General features: G+C 43.7%; 2 protein-coding genes across 11 annotated transcripts in view; one reads left to right on the forward strand and one right to left on the reverse strand.

Annotated features, from left to right (window-relative positions):
* Positions 1-7738, forward strand: part of slc44a1b (solute carrier family 44 member 1b) — a 20070-nt gene extending 12332 nt beyond the window's left edge. Inside the window, exons 15-16 of one of the 2 annotated variants that reach the window (XM_027016366.3) lie at positions 2598-2702; positions 3870-7738. In XM_027016366.3, the coding sequence (XP_026872167.2) occupies positions 2598-2702; positions 3870-3893 (129 nt within the window). In that variant the 3' untranslated portion in view covers positions 3894-7738. The other variant, XM_027016365.3, reaches the window with a different exon arrangement.
* tbc1d2 (TBC1 domain family, member 2) lies at positions 6629-21523 on the reverse strand. Of its 9 annotated transcripts, none has more exons than XM_081712878.1 (14): positions 21037-21523; positions 19814-20281; positions 18848-18995; positions 14507-14630; positions 13807-13934; positions 13436-13656; positions 12915-13307; positions 12328-12438; positions 11897-12069; positions 11184-11684; positions 9792-9912; positions 9513-9698; positions 9229-9350; positions 6629-8476 (listed from the first exon to the last, which is right to left on the reverse strand). In XM_081712878.1, the coding sequence occupies exons 1-14, from the start codon at positions 21064-21066 to the stop codon at positions 8281-8283; spliced, it is 2922 nt and encodes a 973-aa protein (XP_081569004.1). In that variant the 5' UTR covers positions 21067-21523; the 3' UTR covers positions 6629-8280. The 9 variants fall into 9 exon arrangements, 7 of the variants coding, with proteins under 7 accessions (XP_081569004.1, XP_081569006.1, XP_081569005.1 ...); XM_081712880.1 differs by having other exon boundaries at positions 13768-13934; positions 21194-21522; XM_081712879.1 differs by having other exon boundaries at positions 13768-13934; positions 19814-20277; positions 21037-21522.
* Positions 21524-21929: the final 406 nt, after the last annotated feature.

The following is a 21929-nucleotide window of genomic DNA, read 5'->3' on the forward strand; positions in this document are numbered from 1 at the left end:
AACGAGTGAGCTGGCCTCTAAGAGCCTCTAACTAGCCACACACAGCCCTACTGCATTTAGTACACCGGGGATTTAGGAGTGGCATGAACACAACACTCTGACAGGGACCGGCAGCCAATGCCTTGGGGGACACAGTGGTAGAGGGGAAACAAAGGGAGGGTTTGGGGGGGGACTGTGGATGGACACTGGTGTGGTCATGGTCTCGAGGCAGAGAATGACCAGTCTTGGTTCAGGGGTGTGTCCTGTCATCCAGGCAGTCTGTCACATCATGGGGACATTAGATGAGAGAGAGCATCTTACAGCCCTGTCTAAGGTTCAGCCTGCAATAGAAGAGACGCGAGATCGTTTTTTTTTTTTTTTTCCCTCAACATGTATTGTTTTATGGGTCCAGTTGTGGTGACCGACAAGATCAAAACAACAAACATGCCAACCTCAGTTTTCTGCTGCCTTTGGTAAGTCTGCGGTGAGGGCTCATCATCCCCTACCTTGGTCCTGTCTCTTGTTTACACAGTGGGGGTGTAGATCAGTGTTCTTGTTGACTGGGCGCTGTCCGTGGGGCTGAAGGTGAAGCCTAGGTGAGGCGCGTCCCCCGGTGGCCTGGCTTGACATCACATACACGACATCTGCTAGAGTGTTTTATTTTTGTGAATGTGAAAAAAGTTAAGTTGTCAGAAGTACAGGTAGGACTCATTTAGTTAGCTGACATCTTCAGCAAGTTTGGGTATCTTGCAGAATGCAAAGTATCTGCTGTCTTGGATACGGAACAGATATTTTAAGGTAGTGGTGTCCTAGATACTGTCTGGGCTTATGTCAAACTTTAAAAAAAAAACAAAAGAGCATTTCTGCATTTGTGAAAAGGATGCTATAATCGAATGCAAAATGCGAGTCCTTTCATGTAGTGTTCAACCTTGAGTGAACAGATCTCAGTGCTCTAATGCACTGACATCAGTAGAAAGGTGGTGCAGCAAAGTCAAACTTTGCCATGGGAGCCCAGTGCAGCTGCAGCGCTCGGTGAATAGGGGCTGATTGCAAGCTTTTGAAAGTCTGCGGAGAAATGCTTGTCCTTTGCAACTTATGCAAGGACAAGTTGCCAACTACCGAAGTGCCTTTAAACCCAGGTGTCTAGTTGGAATCTAGCCAGGAAGTCACAGGAAAGAATGCAAAGGCCAGGACTAGGGCCTCACTTCTTCAAGAACAGGCTCGGCCTTTTTTGGAACGCTGTCATCCGAGTCCTCAGATGTGTGCAAACCGGCCTGTTCTCTTAGACAAAAGCACCTCTAGTTCTCTGAGTGAGAAAGAAGCTGCAAATCCATGCCATGGTCTGCACTTAAGAGCTTTGCCTAAAGGTTAAGTGCTGTTTAGATCCTGGTGTTCAACACCCACCGTTTAAATCTGAATAGCAGTGTAATACTATAATCTAATAATATGAGAACATCATAAGTGTCATATACAGTCAATATACAGTTTGGACCTGGTGTATAAAACAAGCAGTCATAAGACATGTAGAGCAGCCATGGACATTTCAGAGGTGTCACTTACATCCTTTGGCTTTCTCCCAACCCAACTGAAAGGAGAATAAAAATGCTAAGAGCAGCTCATCATAGCATGAGTTTTCATTGCACAGGGGTCCAGGTTCTGCGTTTCTTACACCAGAAAGGACACATCTGGTTTCTGACCTTTAACTGGAGGACAGTTTTACTGAGTCTAGGACACACAGAGGTCCTGATTTAATTGTTTGGTTTTGACATTTTTTGAGGCCATATGGGTCGATCCCTGTTGGCAAGCTTTGTCATGGTCGCGTTTGGTATTATGTTGTCATGATTCCCCTGGCTAAAGCAGAAGGGAACCGGTTTGTAACCGGTTCACATACAGACATGTGGACTGACAGACTTCTTGAGTAGCTGACACATGATTACATAAAACCCAAAGGTCATTACTAGCAGTGGCGTCTCACGCTGTACAAGATGCTGCAGCTGAAATAATTTACCAAATTCTACGACGGATCATGTGACCTCACTTGTGCTGAAAGTCTAACTACTACAATAAAGATTTTCTGGCAATATACCCACAATGACAGAAAATGACAACCTTCTGCTTTTGTCGTCCATAATGACATGCCTTGAAAAAACAAGGCTCCCGAGTTGAGAAGACGAGTCTTGGAGGAGACCTTCAAAGCACGTTCTCTCTGCTGCCTTGCTTCCACCGAACGTTCTTCTTTTGAGTGCCACACATTTCTCTCTTGTTTTGTCACGCTGCCGTTTATTTGTAGCTGGTGTGTGAACTGTCCGTAATTCCAGGCCGCTCCCTATTGGCTGTTTTTAGATGTGCGTTATAGCAGTGGTCACTTTGCGAGATTCTGGAACAATATTTGCAACACTGCCGGACGATATTTGTAGGCTGATGATCGCAGAGGCAATAAATCGGCCGCTGTGGAACGTCACGCGTTCACAGACTACAAACTTTAACTCCCAGCCAACAAATTCTTTCACGATTTGACATTGTCCTATGCGACATCATAATCATCAGTATGTAACATCGCTGAACTCCGATCTAGTTATGCTGAGTCGTCCTCTTTCCCTCTCTGTTGCCCCCTTCAGGAATTTGTGGAGAACAGCAGGAAGTCGGGGGCGACAGCAGAGCGTGGGCGGAGCAAGAGGTCTCGCGCTCGTGATGAGGCGGAGCTTACAGAGATAAAGGCCATGGTGAGTGGCAGGGGGGCCGTGGCAGGGACGGAGTGGGAGACCCTGCAGGAGTTCCTGCTCTACTACCTGCTGCTGTGTGTGCTGGTGGATTGGGCGCTGTCTGAGCGTGCGCTTGTGGTCTGCCTCAGTCAGGACATGATCATCTTCCTGTCTGTGTGTCTGCCTGCCTCCCCCCTCTTCCTGCTGACCACGCTGCTTCAGGACCCAGCCGTCACTGCGGCATCCTGACTAACGTTCGCCATTACTTCCGACTCCCTCTCTCCGTCCATCCATTCATCCATCCATCACGTCTTCGTTTGCCCATCACACTAACAGAGCAAATTTTTTTTTCCGTATTTCCTGTTTTTTTTTTCTTCTTTTTTCTCCAGTAATTCTCGCTTGTTGTTGTTGTTTTTGTTTTTTGTTTTTTTCTTCCTCTGGCTGTCTCTTGAACCCAAAGTTCAACTGTGTAAATAACATCCTGTCTGTGGCCTTATCGTCACTTTGTTGCTCTTGGAAAAGGCGATGGGCTCGTCCGTGCACGGAATGGAAGTGCCAGACTGAAAACCGAGCTGGAACGAACGGGGAGTGGGTAGAAGGCCAGGCAGAATGCGAAGCCCCGCCATGATGGCACCATGGGGGCCATTATGAGCTACGCTGTAACTTGGTTCTGCATCAGTGCACCAGTGTTAAAATAAATAATATTAAGTTGCTGGAGTGTAAAGTAAATGTTTTATTTTGTTGGACATTTGATTTTTTTGGGATTCCAGGAAAGGTTAAGATTTCCATAATGCTATGAAATGCTATAGAAAGCAACACCAGTCTTGCTTGAAGATGGATAGCATTTGTGACAGGATATAATGTCCAGCTGGACACATTACTGACAGGTCTCGGATCTCTTGAGTCCAGTGTTTCAACTGAGCTATGAGACTTTTGGGCTGAAGACGGTGTGTGCACGTTGCTGCGTGCCCCAGTATATCTTCTCTCTCTTTGGCATTTATGCCTGCATCTCTTCGCTCACTTTTGTTTTATTTTCTTGGACTTGTTTTTGTGTTGATTTAACCAGTTGTTTTTCATTCAGTGAAGTTCCTCATTGGAGTTACTTTTATTTATTTCCTTCAGGTTTCTTCCCAGTGCTTCACCGGTGTTTTATAATAAAACTGTTGCTTTTTTTTTTTTTCCTTTTAGGCTCCTGGAACAAGTTCAGCTTGACCTAAAGCAGCCCATGGGACTTTTTAAAGACATTCCAAAATGTTTATTTTTACCAATGTGTAACATGTTTACTATGGTTTCACTCCAGGGAATACAATATTTTAATAAGAAACTGTAAAAAAAAAAAGAAATAACAATGTAATGAAGCACTTTATATTGAAGCGCTGCATATTTTAAAAGGCTGATGCATTTTTCGTAGGGATGTCCTTTTTATAAGACTAAAAAACGATTGCCATCTAGTGAAGCGCAGTACTAATAATGTCTAGGATCACTGTTTTTCTTATGTAAGATTTTCATAACAAACTTTTGTTCTTTTTCTTAAATGGGTTTCTCGGTGTAATCAGAAACCTTTGTGTTATGCAGCAATGAAGATTCTTCTTCTTCTTCTTTTTGTTATCATTTTAACTCTGGACCATCTGAACATATTTTGCTCTTATTGATGTGTGATTCTTCTCAGTTCCAGTAAGCACGTTAGCTGTGTTTGGGATGGTCACTAGCAGCTGAGGTTTTTGGGTTTATGCCTCACTATTACCACTCGGTTAATTCACCACCAAACCTAGTGATTTTCGGATCTTCTTGTCGAACTGTAGTAAAACAAAAACAAGAGAGATTGTCCAGCAGTGACTGTTCCTGCACATTAGAGGGTTGTTTTTTTTTTTTGGTTTTTTTTTTCTGAGAGGAAGAAGTCTATGATTTGAAGTTTTCAAAGGAAGGTGGTTCTTTATAATTACTGGCAGCAAAGGAGCAGGCCTTTGCCACACTGGCTGCGGTGGCAGCACGCACCCTGGCAGCCAATGCGGCAGGGTCCCGCTACTTTTCCAGGTCTACGCTGTATGTATTGTGTGTGTTGTGGAACCGATGCACTGGATTAGTGGCTTAAGACACAACCCCAATTCTAGACCTTGAACAACAGTCATACTTTTGCAAACTGTGATGCATATTGCCCAGAATCACGATAGCCAGTGCTTAATGCCAGTATTTTGTTCTTCTGAGCTGTAAAGGCCTGCAGTCTTCAGACACACAGGGTGAGTATGGCATAAAGCTCTAGACATGTATCCACCAAGAACATTAGGACTGGATTGATGATTAACAATCAGATTCCTTGCATGTTCACCCTGACCCGAGTCACCAACTCTGACCGCAGGTCAGCACTTCACAGATGATTGAGTCAAAAGCACAAGTACCATGCTTTCATTTTTCTCATGACTGATCGCGTTGACTAATGGATAATACAACAGTGCTTTTTGGGTCACTGAGCTCTGCACTCTCCTCAAACGCGGTGTGTTTTTGCTAGGGCTATTTCTGCAGTTCCTCCTTCAGATTGTAGCGGGAGAAAGTGTGGATAACGTTTCTGAAAAGAAAATGCTTCTGCATGTGCAGCTTTTTAAATATTTCTTTTATAGCACGTACGAATAGTACTTGTCACCTGGTCATTTGTTGCTCATTTAACAAGGATTATCATAGTCACACCGTATCCTGCGGAGAGTCCAGTTGCTTGGTCTCTGTGTGATGTTCGATCATCCACTTTTACACCTCCGGCAAACTCAAGTCTTCCTATGTGCACTACATTTCTCAAAATAATTTTTTTTTTCCTTTGTAAGGCATGCTTGTGACAGTAAATGATGGGGAGAGGAGAGGCACACAAAAAAACTCGCGTCTTGCCTTAACCTACCCAGGGGGCGGCCCCCCCCAAGTGAATTTGATTTGGTTCGTTCCAGTGCAGTACAGTATTTTCCCCCATGACAGTCAACAACAGAACTAGTAAGCCTTAATACAGTTCTAACTTTCCACAAGATCTTCACAACCATGTATAATGCCAGGATAGGACAGGAGCAGCTGGGAGAAAGATGCTTTTTTGCTGGTGCGTGAATGGGATGAATCAATATTTTCACTGGTACCGTTTATTGTGTAGTTTTACGTTTTACTAAGTGAATGTTCCACAAGAGAGACTTTGGCTAACATTACCCAGGTTCTCAAACTGGAAACAACACACGTTAGCTGTACAGCAGGGGTCAGGTCAGTTTGCTAGTTTGGGATAAAGTGTGACTATCATCTTTAGTGTACATAATGCTATATTATATCTGATGTATAATGTTTCAGATAGGATGATATTTCAGAAACTACAAAGTCGAGACATAGCTGAGATTGGTTCATTTGTGTCCTTATTAGAGAATGATCAAATGACTACTATTGGCTCATTGCACTCAGCTAGAGTACCTGGGAAATGTTGGCAAAATTCCTGACAATGTGTAGAGAGTAGCATCATAACGCTAAGGATTTTGTGTGGAATTCTGAATTCTTGTTGGGAAAAAAAAAGAAGTCGAGTTGGGTGAAAATGAAGTGAATACGACTGTGACGTCTACAGCTTTTTAAATGTACAGAATACATGAACATGCAATGATACATGTTGACTGATAATAGAATGTCTTTTTGACAAGGGGCCTGAAAGTGTATTGTGTGGTTTTTTTTTGTTTTGGTTTTTTTCTCCATGTGTGTTATTCAAAGTCTCACATTTGGAGTGAGGGAACCGTGACGTTATGGGGTAGTTTGAAAAACTTTTGTGGAGTGCAGAAATGTGCACAGACGTAGCTATGAAATATTAAGAGCATGAATAATAATAAAAGTTACAGATTCAACATTTTGCCATATATGGTTACAGAAAGATGGTATTTAATACAGTGATAAACACATTTGTAAAGAATATTAATATTTAAAATGATCTTATAGTACAGTCATTTCATGAAGAAAGTGTTTAATAAAAAATTTAGAGAGGGATATCCCTCTGATGACAAATTTGTCTTAGAACGCTTGAGAATGCAGTAGACAATACATGAGTAAACCATAGAAATACATAGTTAACAAACGATAGCAAAAGAACTCATTGGATTTGTTGGGGGTGAACCTAACACTATACAAGTTTGCCTTTTCCTGAGTATAGTGTTGTGCTTTCTGGTTCTGCTCTACTGCTGGGGGATCTGGGGCAGGAACACTGTTCCTAGATCAGCTTCTCCAGCCTGAACCAGTGCTGAGTAATGGCAGTCCCTGGCTCTCTGTGCTCCCCCTTGTTGCCAAACGCTTACACAATGGGAAATTCAGACTGGGTGAACAAACACTGTATTGTGCTGGCTGGTTGAGAACCAGTTTGTTTTTGTTTTGGTATTTGGTAGAGTTCTTGCTCCTCCCACCACCCACCACCCCCCACTCAGCCAACCTGGCAGCTATGCAGCTGCACTGGGGTGTGACCGTGTGGTCTCACGCTGTCTGTTTACTACATCTCTCTAAGTTAGCAAAGCCCACAGCTACAGTGCACACGCACGCACCCCCCCCCCCCCCCCCCCCCACACACACACACACACACACACACACACACACACACACACACACAGATATGACCTGCATGCTTCCAGTCTGAGCTTTTTCTAACTCTTTAAAACAATGAGCCATTTTTGTAGGTCGTGAATTGTTCAGCATTAGAATCCATGTGACTTACACTGACTTTAACTTCTAGAACAATAGCTTTATTCAACAAGTCACCGTTTGTTTTTGTTGTTTTTTTATTTTGTTGGACATGTTGGTCTGTTTATCCTCTTCATTATGGGAACCTGTGCTTTTATTCTCTTCACCCTGGGCAACAGGCTGTTTCTGTCGACAGATATTGTTATGAATAGGCAATACATCAGTTTACTTGTCTGGTGTAACATTAGCTCTTAGATTTTACCTGCAGTAAAGTTGTTTGTAACGTTTGAAAGTTTTTCCTTGTGTTCCTTTTGGTTTGCTTTGATTTTTATATTTATGATTTCATATGTACCTTGTTTTTTTAAAGTAATAAAGTGAAAACATTTTAAGCCCATGTCCTCAGCTTTTATTGTATAGGTGCTGAATGGTACCCAATGTGGTATGTGTAGATGATCGAAGGGTCAGTCCACACACGTGAATCTAAGAGGGACATTATTTTAACAGTTGTATTACAAAATGTTTATTATAAATGTAAATATATTGCATACTAATATAGGTGCCTCAGTATAAAATTATTGTTTAAGTGATAAGTTTATATTTTCTGATGATCTTACACTAAATATTAGTGTAATGCATTGTCTTATTTTACTCTGTTCAAAACCAGGATGCTTTCAATATTTCTCTTATTTTAATAACAATTCTTCACAATATTTGACGTGCAAACCTCCTAGATAGTTGTTTTTTGTTTTTTGATAATTGTTTAATTAAGAGCGTTTGTTGACAGCTTACTCTACTAGACCCTACTACACATTATAGGCTCTATTGCCCCCTACTGGTAAATCCCTTGTTTTTCCCAGTTGTGATGGACCTCATCAGTGTGTGTGTGTGTGTGTGTGTGTGTGTGTGTGTGTGTGTGTGTGTGTGTGTGTATCTATGCGTCTTCGTCATCCTCGCTGGCGATCAGGTCCAAGTACTTGTGCGGCTCGTTCTCGGAGGTGTACTCCTCCTGCAGCCGCTCCAGCTCCCGCAACTCCGCCTGCAGCCGCTGCAGGTGCAGCGCACGCCGGTTCCGCAGGACCTTCATCGGGAACGGGTTCAGATCCCCAAAGGCAATGGCAGTCAACTTCCTGTGCAGAGAGGAAGGGGCAGGGCCGCAGAAAGGGTTAGAAGTATGATCAAAAGCTAAACTTTTAGGGTGTTATTTTATTCAAATAAATTTAATAATTTTTCAATCTGTAAATTTTAATTTTCAGAGTAATTTGGTTCTTGCTAAATTAAATCAGTTCGATGAACCGTCCCGGGCAACAACAGCTCGGCGAGAAAGGAGGACCATCTGTACACCATCCATCCCGACGGACTGCTCCGACACACTCAGCCTCACTACACGTCGTGCTCTTAAAAAAACTGAAACAATGCCAGGCTCTGATGGTCCAGCCAAAATAGAGCCTTCACCACCCCTCAGACCTTTCATTTCAGAGGCAAAGCCATGGATGCACCGTTGCCATGTGACCCAAATCTGGCCTGAAAACCCGTGTGACTTGGGTGTGAGCGGCGCCCTGTGCTTCCTGCACGCCTTTAAATCGCAAGTGCCCGGGTCCATGTTTATGGCAAAAACAGCAACGCCATCCACAGCTCTGAGAACATCCGCTGTAACAAAAGACTCACGGCCAGGGAAGCGGAGGGACCCCGAGAAACTCCGATCAGACGGGGTTGGCGAGGACAGTGTCGTGGATCCTCTTTGTTCTAAAGAAGCTAAAGGAAACAGATGCTTGGAGGCTAGGAAATGGAGATGTGTTTTCAAAAACAACAAAGCAGGGTGTTCATCCTGCGCTGGGCCTTTTGCTTCGGCTTTCCCCGGCAGCTCGCGGGATTATCTGACCTGCTGTCTGTGATGGTTTTGGTGAAGAAGCGGAGGTACTGATAAATTTCCACGCTATCATGGATCTTCAAGATTTCCTCCTCGTTGTATTTGAAAAGGGCGAGTGCATACCGAAATATCACCTGTGGATAAAGATTCACAGCATAAGATAGTCTGGGGTGAATTGGTAGGTGAGAATCTTCCATGGATTTAGTGTATATGACAAAGACTAGTTCTGATTTAATGGCTGGGATTCCAGCTATTGGGAGTGAATAGACCAGCTGGCTGTGGAGGAAGAACCGTACCTTTGTTCCTTCGTAGAAGAAGGCATCCCAGACCTTGAGCAGGATGTCACTGGGAAGACTCTCCACAAACACCACCAGGAACCAGTTAAAAGTGATCAGCGAAACATCCACACTGTGCACCTCCAGGTGGGCTACCAGCCTTGGCATCTTTTCTGCCATGAAGTCCTTAAACACACGCTGGTCCGCCTGTGTGGGTGTAGACAGCTGTTGAGCACAAATAACGGGCACTGCTTCACTGATGTGGTGGGGTTTTTTTTTTTTTACAACACATGCTGTTACCTGCGAGCCCAGAAGAGTTTTGGTATAGTAGTCCTGAGGCACGAGGAACTGCACTATAGCCAGAAGACACCAGAAGGCCTCTTCTTCACTCTGCAGTACCAGCAATGCAATGGCAGCCAACCTGAAAATATTTCATACACACACACACACACACACACACACACACATCATTGCAGGAACTATGCTGGTTTTCCCCCCTATACAAATGCTAAAGCAATAAAACTGCTTCATTATTGTTTTATTGTTTACTGATGCTACATTGTTTGCTAATTACAACTGGTCAACAATAATTTAGCTTCTCTCTAAAAAACACCCCTGCTTATCATGGATTTTTTGCATGCTGAATCTAAATATGTTTTCAGAATTTCTCTAATCAATCACAGTTTTGTTTTTTTTTTGTTCCAGTACACTCATGTCATTATGTGTGAAATGGAAACACCATACCAAGGATCTACTGGTGGACACTGAAGAGGAATGTTACTCCTAAAATGTTATGCCAAATATAGGCAAAAATCATACATTACACATTTTAGAAATACATTTCTACACATTTTAAACTGTGATAATTATAAATACGCAATATATAATGAATAGAACCATAATGTAACCAATTAAAGTAAACCACAGATGATTGAAAAATTCTAAAAACAGATTCAAATTCAACATCATGCACAGCATAAGGCACAAATCATACATTATACATTTTGGAAGTACGTTTTTACATATTTTAACTGTAATAACAGCCACGAATAAGTAATATATACTTAATTTCCCTGTCACATTAAAAACCCTACAGGACAGAAAAATTCTAAAAACAGATTTCAATTCAGTTTAAAAAGTATAAGCTGCATCTATTTTAGTTTGCGTTATTGTTCATGGAGTGTACACCAGAGGTTTGGATATTCCTGAGAAGTAAAAGCACCATACAGTCAAAACATGTAAGGTCACATTACACCTTCTACTGCTTGTGTGTCTTTTATTCTTAACTAAAATGAAGGAAATATGATGCTGAATGTAAGGAAATTTCCCTGAAAAAAAGTGATGAAAGGTGATTATTCTGCTATTTAGGCTTAGAATTTGCCAGTTCTAGTGCTGCTTCTCACACGGTGGCCTGTGGAACAGACTCAGTGGATTGGATGGTACTTTATTAAACAACAAATGATGAAATATCTGAGCATGAACTGCAGGAAAGGTATTACAAAATTCTTACCTGAGCTCACCAACCTGTTCATCCGGACTTTGCTGTATATTGCTTGGCACTGTGCAAACTTGGCTTCTAGCTGAACTGGGATTTTCCGTTTTGGACCACAGACGGGAAGCTACACTTGCCAACTCTTGGCCTAGGAGGTAATTCTCAGTTGCAGCGGTGTGTGCAGGAGGACGGCCACGCACCTGTTGAGTCCCTGGCAGTAGCCGACGGCGGGGTTGTGCCAGGAGAAGGCCAATAGCACCCTGCGGAGCTGCCGCAGCTGGGGACTAGAGGGTGAGCAGAAGTGCCGGTTGGTGGTGAGCGTGCGGTGCAGGTCCAGCTGGATCTGCCGGGAGACTGGGTGCGGTGTGGCGTGGCTCTTCTCGCACAGCTGCTGGAAGAGATCTGGGTGGCGGTCGCGGAGCTGCCGAGTCCTGCTGCGCACCATCCAGCGCCACACGCGGGGCCGGTACCCGCGCGGGACGCCCGCCCGTAACAGGGCCTTCAGCTCCGGGCCCGGGCAGAGGTCGTCGGGTGAGCGGCCACCCAGGTGCTGGGTCCAGCGGGCCAGCAGTGAGTGCTCTCCCATGTCCCGGTGGAGCAGGTTGTGTGAACGGATCTCCAGGGCCTGGATTTTAGCCAGCAACCTCATGTCCTCCACCTCGTAGTCAGGGAGGATCTTAAAACCGTACTCGTCATACTCCCTGAGGAACAGTGGCATACACCTCTCAGGAGTGGCATGACTGCTCTCAGGGTCTTTATGAATCTTATCATCTATGAATAGCCTTGATTAAAACTATCTGAAATTGGATTACTTGGATTCAGGCACTGAAATTCAAGTGCCTAGGAAATACATTTCTAATTAAAATAAGGTATCAAGTGTTTTATATGATTTTAACCATGTCTGTGCTTTTACCTGACAGTGTCGAGTCGGAGAACATCCTTCAGATTGGCTTGCAGTGCTTCCTCTATTAACTTCCCCACGGCATCCTTTTGCTCTGCATTTAGTTCCTTTTTCTCCTGGAGTTTTCGCAGGACCCCGAGGTACCGACTCTCCATCTGACAGTTGCTGGCCTCCAGATAGGCACACTGACGCACACGCACACACACACACACACACACACACACGAAGCATTTATTCAATATTTATCCATTACCGTAGCAACCATTGGACTACCAAAACCCTAAACAAAGATGTCATTATGAATTATTTGACCATCCATCAAGCTACCATGTCATACGTTAGATGCTTGTGTTATATCACAATGGGTGTTCTGTGGTTTCATGATCATACAAATCAGAAGTCTGTCTCATTCTGTGAGAGAGTTTTACTTGTTTTTTACCCACCTTTACCATAAGGCTTTTCTCCTGCTCCGAGCTGTTCTGCCACAGTTTGGTCAGCTGATGGATCTCAGAGTTCAGAAACTTGTTCTGCGTTTTGTAGGCTTCCAAATCATCCTGAAACACAGCATAAAAACACAAACGAAATGTTCCATATGAAAGGAAGCATCATTGTGGCCAATGGCCTACTCCCTGAGGAAGACAGCCCTTTGGGGGACTGGAAACTTTAACAGGGATTTAGCTATAACCACACATCACAAAGGGGCCATTCCTCTGTTCAACACAGTCAGGCTATGTTCAAAAATGAGTTGGGTCATGATCTCAATGAGTCACCATAAATTTTCTGATGACATCGGTTATAAGCATCTTGCGAGATGCAACACAATACCAACTTTTAAAACACAACCCACATACATAGAGAAATCTTTGAAAAATTAATTTTTTTTAAGACACTTCCCCCACAATCTAAACCTAGTGGACAATCGAAAGCTAATTTAGAATGCAGATCAAAATAATTTTAAAATATTGGACTATCTAATGTGACCATGTGACCATGCAGAGAGCCGTGTTTTGTAGCAGTGGGTGCCGCGCACCTTGAGGCCGTCTGTCTCCTGCATGAGGTGCCTGAAAGTTTCAGCGCTGCGGTGCTCGAAGCTGAGGGTGTGGCGGGGGTCATCCATGCATGCTGCCACTTTTTCCGAGAGCTTGAGGATGACCTCTTGCTTGGCCTGGTTCTTCTCCAGCAGGAGGCGGAGGCTATCCTGCAGCTCGGCCACGTGGGCATCCCGCTCGGCCAGGCTCTGCCGCAAGGCCTCGCTCTCTGCGCGCAGGCGTTCCAGACGCCGCTGTAGGTCAGCGGCGCGCCGCTCGCCGTGACGCAGGAGCTCCAGGCGAGCCTGCTCGCCCTTGGCCGCCATGAACTGCGTGCAGGTCCGCTTCTCCATCTGCGCCGCCTCCAGGGCCTGGTGCAGCAGCCACACCAGTTCCTTACCATTCACACGAGCACGCACACACACACACACAGCGAGATGTCTTTATGGCAGGTTCATGAGTCCGCGTACTGAACAAGAAACATCTCTCTAGCGTGCTCTTACGACCCGTCTATGAGCGCTACCTTCTGGGCTTTGACCTCTTCGGCCAGCGTCAGGTTCTCCTGCTTGAGGCGGGCGGCTCGGTCCTCCTTGTGGTCAATGGGCAACGTGGCCGAGAAGCATTTTTCCTTTTTCCCGCTGGGCAGAGCGGAAGCGGGGGATCGGCAGCTGTCGCACAGCTGCTTACAGCGCGGTGCAGTGGGACCCATCCTCTCAGGAAGATCAGCAGGGGCCACTTCAAGGGCTACAGGAGAGTCAGTGGAAATGAGTACATTTACATCGCACTGAAGTCTGCTATGTGCCGTTTATATCAAGTGTATGTTTTTTTGAAGTCGCAGTTAAATTTGGAGCTAACCGAGAAGAGCATGGTTTGAGTCAGGGCACTGGGGCTCACTGGGTATACTGGGTGAGGGATTGGATGAGTCTGTTTTGAGGCCATCAGTGGGGCTGGTATTGGATTCCACCCAAAACATACTCTGTTCCTGAGAGGGCCGACGAAGGAGCAAGCTATATACTGAGTTTCTGCAACACACACGCACACACACACACACACACGCGCGCGCACACACACACACACACGTGCGCGCACACACACACACACACACACACGCGCACACACACACACGCGCACACACACACACGCGCACACACACACAGTTTAATACAGGTAATATAAAATACTTTGAGTAGGATATCTGGAGTTTTTACTTTTTTGACCAGAGCAACTAAAAAAAAAAAAAAAAAATCATAGTAACTAAGGTTTCAAACATTATTAGTATGAAGTGACAATCCTGCAATTGTTTGGAAATAGGATTGTTTGTTTGGACATAGTGTGTGTCTAAGAGCCTGTTCTGTGTTCTTACAATGACAATAAAAACACGATCCTAAGGAACCAGCACATCACGGGTGGGCAAGACGACGGATTTCCGTAAAAGTAAAGAGAAACTGTGGGGAGCGATGACACAAGCACTTTAAGAAAGAAGTGCTGATGAATGAACGGACACCATTGCTACATGCCTTTACACTTTTAAACCGTGTTACTTTTTGCCCTGGTTATGCGGCCAATGGGGTTTATGAAGAAATACTGCACTTACTGAATCTCGATGAGCGGGTGCTTGATGGAGACGTTGAGGGGGTTCTTCTGCACAGGCTGACGAGCTGCTTCCTCCCCCACCAGCCCATGGGGTAGCTTCACGACGGGCAGGAAGTTTGCTGCGACTAAGCAAAAGAAGATCAATGATGCTGGAAGCAGTGTGAAGCCCTGTCCTGGCTTCCTTCCACCAGGAGCGGCCGAATTCGGCCGGGAAGTCAGGAAATATACGTAACAAACAAGACCTTTTGTAATGTTGTGTAAAACTATAATGGGCTGAACTTCCCACATAAGGGCGAGCATTGAAGAGCACATCACTACGACCTCAAACCCTTCTACGGGGGGTTTGCAGGGCTGTGAGACATGTTGACTGCTTGGCTTTGTGGAAGCTGCAGCACGCAGTGAATGAATTTGCAAAAGGCCCTCATATGAACAACAGGAGTTCGTAAGCAGCATTCACCGCCAGTTGTGACTTTGCTTTCTCAGTTGGCCCTCCAATAAATGCAAGCGGCATATGGCTGCGCTCTGTGACCACACAACACGCTCACGCAAAACAGGACGCCAATCATGCTTAACTGTAAAGGATCAAGGAAGGAAATGCGTGAGCCTGAAAGCTACAACAAGGTAGAATGTAGTGCCAGCGCAATGCTATGCGGCTCGACGTATCGAGGTGCAGTCGGTGTGGTCTCCGGCAACCTGTGTGCATGCACGCACGCACACACAAACAGCTGGGTGAGGTGCAACCAAGTTATGGCATGTCTAAAATAGCTCCCCAGTGAGTCAGTCAAAGCTCTCTGCTTCAGAATGAAGAAACGGCCCCAAATGCTCCAAATCCAAACAATTTTTGCAACCAAACTAGGTGTCACCTGCTCTAATTTGTCACAAATACTTTTTAATATAAACAAACACCGTTTTTTGGTATATTATGTATGCTTTCTATATAGCCTATTGTGTAGCCATAATATAAATATACCCATATAAACACAGGCATGTAAGACACTATTTAATTTAAACAACAAAGTTTGAGGCCAAAATAACCTACAATGACCCTTCCGTTCAGCAAGCCTATTTCATATGTGAGTTAGGGGACACAGTTATAATTAGCCCAGTTCCTCTGGCAGGCCACCTGCCTGAGCTGCTCAGATGTTTGCTTCTTCACTTCCTGTAATAGTCACTGCCGTGTGGCGCCTTCCCCTAAAACTCAGCACTAATACCCGGGTAACAGGGGAACCATGGGCAATGAAAGGCAACTATGCCTTCGGTGGCGCTTGGGTAATTTATATGAGCCTTTATGAACATTTAAGATACTCATTCTTCGTCAAATGAAATGGACTTCTCAGGAAAGGCTAACACTAAACCACGTGTGTTAATGCTGTAGTTCTTTGCCATAATCATGGGTAACCAGATAGTTGCTCATATAGGATGTGAATCATAATTGGGTATCATTTGTCTGGTATGGTAGTTTGCCAAATACAGGAAATGAAAACTATTTGCAAGCCACGGAAAGCAACATCAAAGAAATGCATCAGAGGCAAGATTCTGGCTCTACATAACATCCGAACTTAGTCACAAATGAGCATTATACACAGGCTCCAACCAGCTCCCACTACTTTAGAGTTTCTGGGTGAGATTCCTTTGATTGCATATATCTAAAAGGTACAGAAAAAAGCAAGGAGTTAGAGTTGTACAATACCAATCAAAGGTTTGGAGACACTTAGTGGAAATAAGGTTATGATATATATTAACAGCAAAACAAGTTATAATATAAAAACTAAACGTAAGGGGTACCAAATCAATATTCAAAGATGTCTTGAAATATTGGATTTGTAGCCACTCTTAGCTTTAGTAAAACAAGTTCCAGCACCTCAGCACCAATTATGTCTTTCCAGACTTTTAGCTCCCACGAACATCAAACCAAGACATTCATTTTCATCGAGGAATAAACTAAAATTAAACCTGAATACACTTCACTTATTATTATCTGCTTATATTGAACCACTCTATATAATGAAATATTACGTGCTGACAGATGCGTCGGTGAACTGACACAAAAGCACAAACCACAAATGAAAAGCCATATTTCCCATAGCAGTGGAGATGGAATTCCAAAGTATTGCACAGAAACAGCGGTGATTCGGAATTCCAACGTATCGCACAGAAACAGCAGTGATTCGGGTTGCAGTCAACAAGAAGGTGTGGAGGCAGCCAGCCTAAGACAAGGTGGTGCACCTCCAACACTCAGGCCAACCCACAGTGACTTTCCTCTGGGGTTAATCCAGGTAGCTAGGCAGCAACATGAAATGGAGGATTTACCAAGTGATTAGGAGTAATCTGTAGCATTATCTTGCCTATTCAATGGATTAAAATAATCCCTTGTCAGAGCGATATTGTATTAATGCTGGACTGACCTCTGATAATTTTAGTATCTGCACAACGCATTGAGTTAATATTTAATATTATCAAACGGTGTGATATTTGAAAAATGTATTGCTATTGTGGTGATATGTAAATAAGAGGCCAAGAATCCCTTGCTAGACAACTGAAATTCCTACAGTACATATGACTTTTATTACCACAGGATACCAGGAGATGGTAAGGATGGCAAGTAGAAAGATGTTTTTCCAGCGCTTATGTAACTAACATATGTAACACATGTAAGAAGCAACTTGATCAGGTTCATACTTTACGCTAAAGGGGGCCAGAAGGTGGGAGGTACAATATCAAAAGGGTCCCAGTGAAACATCATGTTGTAAGGCAGATCTTAGCTACACCAGCAGACAGTGATTTTCATCAACGATTTCCATCACGGTTTGCAAATATTTGCCTAGCACTTGCTGGAAATCTCAGGATCACATACCAGATAGAGAAAAACAGGAGAGAACAAGAAAGGAAATCCCTTAGGTCCTGGCTGCCCTGATAACTAAGGCCGATAAGGTTGGTTCAGATAACAACAGAGCAAATGTTTCAGAAATCCCACAAAACATGCCTGACACTGTAATTATAGGATGGTGCTGTAGATGAGTCACGAGACACTTCAAATCAGAAAGGAGTAAGTAGCATTAAAACGCGGCATCACTGTACAAACCCCCTGCGTCACATATTTACATCTGACAGTCAACCTAACCTCCCAGTTCCGATGAGGCAATAATGAACTTCCCAAACTCTCTACATCCACATTTTCTCTCTCTCTTAATGACACCAAATCAGTCCATAATTACCCTGCAGATTAGCCATTGTTAGAGTTATATGTAAACAATGCTTTCTGGTTTTGGAGGTTTTTACTGTATTTGGAATATATGCGGTTATGAGTGATATATGAAATTGTATATATATCATGTAAAGAGAATACACAAGATACAAACATTTCAGAAAGTGGCGAACTTAAAAAATAATTCAGGAATCAGTATTCAGTCTTAAACTTGTACAGAACTATCTGTGGGAGGAGATTGTGTGCTTGTTAGACAAGTCCATGTGGGAGATGGAGAGGGAGTGTTGAATGGTTTACTGGAGATTTTTCTTTTTAAATTAGAAATTATTTGCAGTTTTCCCATGGATGGAATATTGTAGGAAAGACGAGCTGGGAAGCTGGAGACGAGACTCTAAGGCACACATTTGAACGCCCATACGTCCATCTGTGCCTACGATTTTTCATGCTACTGTTATTTTTCTCTGTAGGCTTGTTCATTTTGCTTTGATTTGTTTAAAAGAAGCCTCTAATCACTTCTGTTCATCTCCTAAGGGTCCTCCTATCCCTGAAAGGGCATGTCAAGTCACAGAAGTTTCTGTCTTAAGCTCTCTTGATTCAAGTCAAAACACTGAATATGAGGCAAAAGTACAGCTTTGAATTTCTTCACTATGAAAAAATGTAGCAGCTTTTTTTTTTTTTGCATTTCTTAGCCTGTTTGCAATGACTGAGTAGACATTGTGCAGTGACAGGTGAATGCGCACACTTAACCCAGTGACAGGTGTGAGCAAGTTTATCTTCTGTCCTAGACATGGATGGTCCGTGGATTGAGTAGTGATAAACCAAAGCGAAGCACTCCTATATCACACAGGCCTGAAGCAGCACAAAATCACCTATCTGGAATATCTTGAGAAAGAAAGAAAAGTTATGGAGGGTACTGTGTGTTCTTCATTTTGCACTGAGTGACGTCAGAAAGGGAAATGTACACTTATTTAAGAAACTTCTGCAAGAATGATTGTTTTTACCCCCTGTTGGCACACCGGCTATGTCACATGGCAGGCAGCCTCACTGAAAAAGTCCCTGACCATGTGTCGACATGCTAACCAGGCCAGCACTCCCTTGTCTCATGATCTGGCGTTCTTTTGCTCTCTGCGGTCTTACCAGAGCAGGCGTCGTGCAGCTGCTGGCTCTCCTCCTTGCAGTTCTGTGGGGCCGTCACAGAGGAGTACGCAGTCAGTTGTTTTCTGTGCTGCAGCCGTCTCAGCTGCAGCTGCTGGAGCCAGTACATCTTAGCATCCCTATTCGCTGCCTGCAATGACACACTTTACTGGAATGGCTGTTGGGTGTTTTACAGGAATGGGATTGTATGGGAAATTCCCACCCTGACATCACTGATCGAAATGATCATGGTTTTCGGTACTGTCATGGAACTGTGATAAAATATACTGAAAATACACTAATTTTGAGACAAATATTAAAAAAGTGAAGTGTACCTAAAGTGTGTATATTGCATTAGCTTGTGTATGTGTGTGCAACCGTGTGTGAGAAAGAGAGACACACACAGCAGAGTTGAAACAGGCTAAAGGCTGGATTCAAATGATTAGGTCTTATGTTGTAGGTATTATTAGAGCTTTGCCCTGTTATGCTCCTCTAAGGATCTGCTTCAGAAGAATCAGTCAGTGCAGGATCAATAATGCACTGCACTCATGCTTTCTTTCAGGTCCCATAGAGCAATACTGGGCCAACAAGTCACTCATGTGTAATTGATCATTACACATTTGAAAGTCAGATGAAAGATTTAGAGATATCGGGATGTAGAAATAAACTCTGGACAGTGGCCAAGAAAAATGGTAAAGGCAAGCAAACAGTCTCTCTTTGTACAACTGAAGATAAGAGTTGAGAGGTCAAGAAGAGTGTCTGCTACTGCCTCGGTGACTAAGAAGATGTTACTTCATTTCTTGTCTGTTATTCCTCCAGAGTGCAGTGCTAACTGTACTTCTTACTGCACAGTATGTTGTAACCCACAGCCTGCGCACCACAAAGCCAATCGAATGAACAAAAGATGACAACTAACACACGCCGTCTACTTTTTTTTGTTTTTTTTAAACCCCGAGACCATAAATATACCTTGAGCACGAATGTGCGTTCTGGAGTCTGTATGTGGAATGTCCCCTCCTCGCTTTGCAACGGGTAGCCAAAGGTAGCACTGTAGAGTTCTACCCTGCCGAGCGGATTCACGTCCTGGGCTGTGCGATAGTAAAACAGTTGGCATTTATTCTCTTCGTAGGTGAACCAGCGGAACTTCCAGGTTTTGAGGGGTCCGCCCTGCTTGTGGAGATAACCGCACAGCTTGGAGGCTGAAGGAAGCTCAGGGATCCCGGGCCCGATGACAGCGGTGTCCTGCCGGGTAGTGTTTGCTTCTGTGCTGCCCTTGCCCTGGTCTCCTGTGGACAGACCCATAGCGTCCGTGTGTGTCTCCTCCGGTCTCTCTGCCGCTGTGGAGTTCTCGCCTCCGGCAGCCGCATTAGTTTCTGTCCAAGAGGGAAGTGGCTGAGACATATCAGTGCTGGGATTTCCTTCACTCACTCCTTCTGCCTTCACCATAATAAGAGAAAAACAACCAGGCAGAGAGATCAGCCCAGAAATATAATGGCTACAGTAGAATGGCCAGATTTCTGTCTTATTTAGGTTCCCTCACACACTTTGAATGACACACTCTGAATGCAAGAAACATATATTCAGAGGTGGTGGTTGTTTTTTTTTTAGAAGGAGCAGAGAAAATAAAGAAAAATCAGACTATATTTTGCTTAGCTGGCCCTATATTTTATTCTTTCACAGACATATTGGCTTTCATTCAAACTGGTAAAGGTTTAAATCTGTAAACTCGAAACCACAATCTGAAACTTTCATAGCCATCGGGAACTATGTTGAAAGCTCTTGCGCATGCTAATATTTCAGCTGCGCCCCCAAAGCCCCACAGGGGTTCTGACAGCGAAGCGCTGGGCAGCCACTCCATTCCTAACAAGAAAATAAAATCATACCTGGAGATTTTATCTGAGAAATCTAACACTTCAATTCAAATGCAGTTGTTCAGCAGAAGTCTCCTTACTTTTTACTTAACCAACATTCCGATCATATATTTTTAGATTTGAAACATACAGTATCTTATTCAAGAATTTGAGAAGAGTGTAATCCTTCAGCGGTCGGGAATACTACACAATCCAAAGCAAACAGGCTACCAGAAACAGTGTGCCTTTCAGTCGATCGTTCTGTATCATTGAAACCGATTAAAACTACAGATATTTACTTCACGGTACATGTTGCCCAAAATTGTGAAAAAAACTACAAACCTGCCAGGCACTTGTCAAGGCCGGTCTCATTTGCAGATCAGAGCGAACGGATGCCACGACAAGAGTGACACACTTCCTTGACAAAATTCCACGAGGAATGGTCGCGATTAGTAATAAAGCGAATCGCAAGGGAATAATCGATTACACAATATCTTACTCGTTGCACCCGCCAGGTTTTCAGGCTGAATGTTCGGGTTTCCGGTTTTGATTTCCATTTGTCCGTTTTCTTACGAAGTTCTCCCGAATTGTGGGGTGTTGGAACAAGCAAAGTCACATTGGTCTGTTTGTTTGGTTATTCTAGGACTAATCAAAGTCAAAAGTCTACATAATCAAAAGTCGGCCGGCAAAGTCACATACAAATGTGGAGAACAAATGTAAATCTTGAAAAGGTGGCATCCTCACTTTAGGGAATAAAAAGAAAGTTGTCTTGTGCTTCCCTTCTCTTCCCGTGTCCCGTGCGGGTCGTTGGCAAGTTGTGCCTGTCGGCTCTTACTCTGAGACGTCCAGATAATATGGGACAAAACCTACTTCTGCCTATGGAAATCATGGAAAGATTTGAGAAACGTTACCGATTAACTTCCAAAAGTAAAGAATGGGAGGAAATAAATAGTAATAATAATAATAATTATTATTATTATATATCTGTGTCTGTGTATATACCACACGTGTGTAAATATAGGCACGTAAATATACTTGCCTATATTTGACATTATAGTGATTTCTAGTGGAATCGATGATGCAGTATATAAAACTGAAAAATATTGTGTCAGCAAACAATGTATATAATATTTTTGTCATATGAAATAACGCTCTATGTGTCCATGTGTTTTCAGCTCTATCGACTCTTATTTTCTGATGATAGCAGACGTTCACCTCCGTGGCGAGGGGAGGCG

The sequence above is a fragment of the Electrophorus electricus genome, chromosome 4 (genome assembly GCF_041902795.1).
Source record: "Electrophorus electricus isolate QZ-2024a chromosome 4, ASM4190279v1, whole genome shotgun sequence".
In the NCBI taxonomy this organism is placed as follows: domain Eukaryota; kingdom Metazoa; phylum Chordata; class Actinopteri; order Gymnotiformes; family Gymnotidae; genus Electrophorus; species Electrophorus electricus.

Coding starts and splice junctions, on each gene's coding strand:
- tbc1d2 (XM_081712877.1), bottom strand. CDS start 21,066: ATGAGACCGGCCTTGACAAGTGCCTGGCAG. Junction 13,935..14,506: donor CACCCGCTCATCGAGATTCA/GTAAGTGCAGTA, acceptor TGTGTGTTGCAG/AAACTCAGTATATAGCTTGC. Junction 8,477..9,228: donor AAAACCATCACAGACAGCAG/GTCAGATAATCC, acceptor CTCTCTGCACAG/GAAGTTGACTGCCATTGCCT.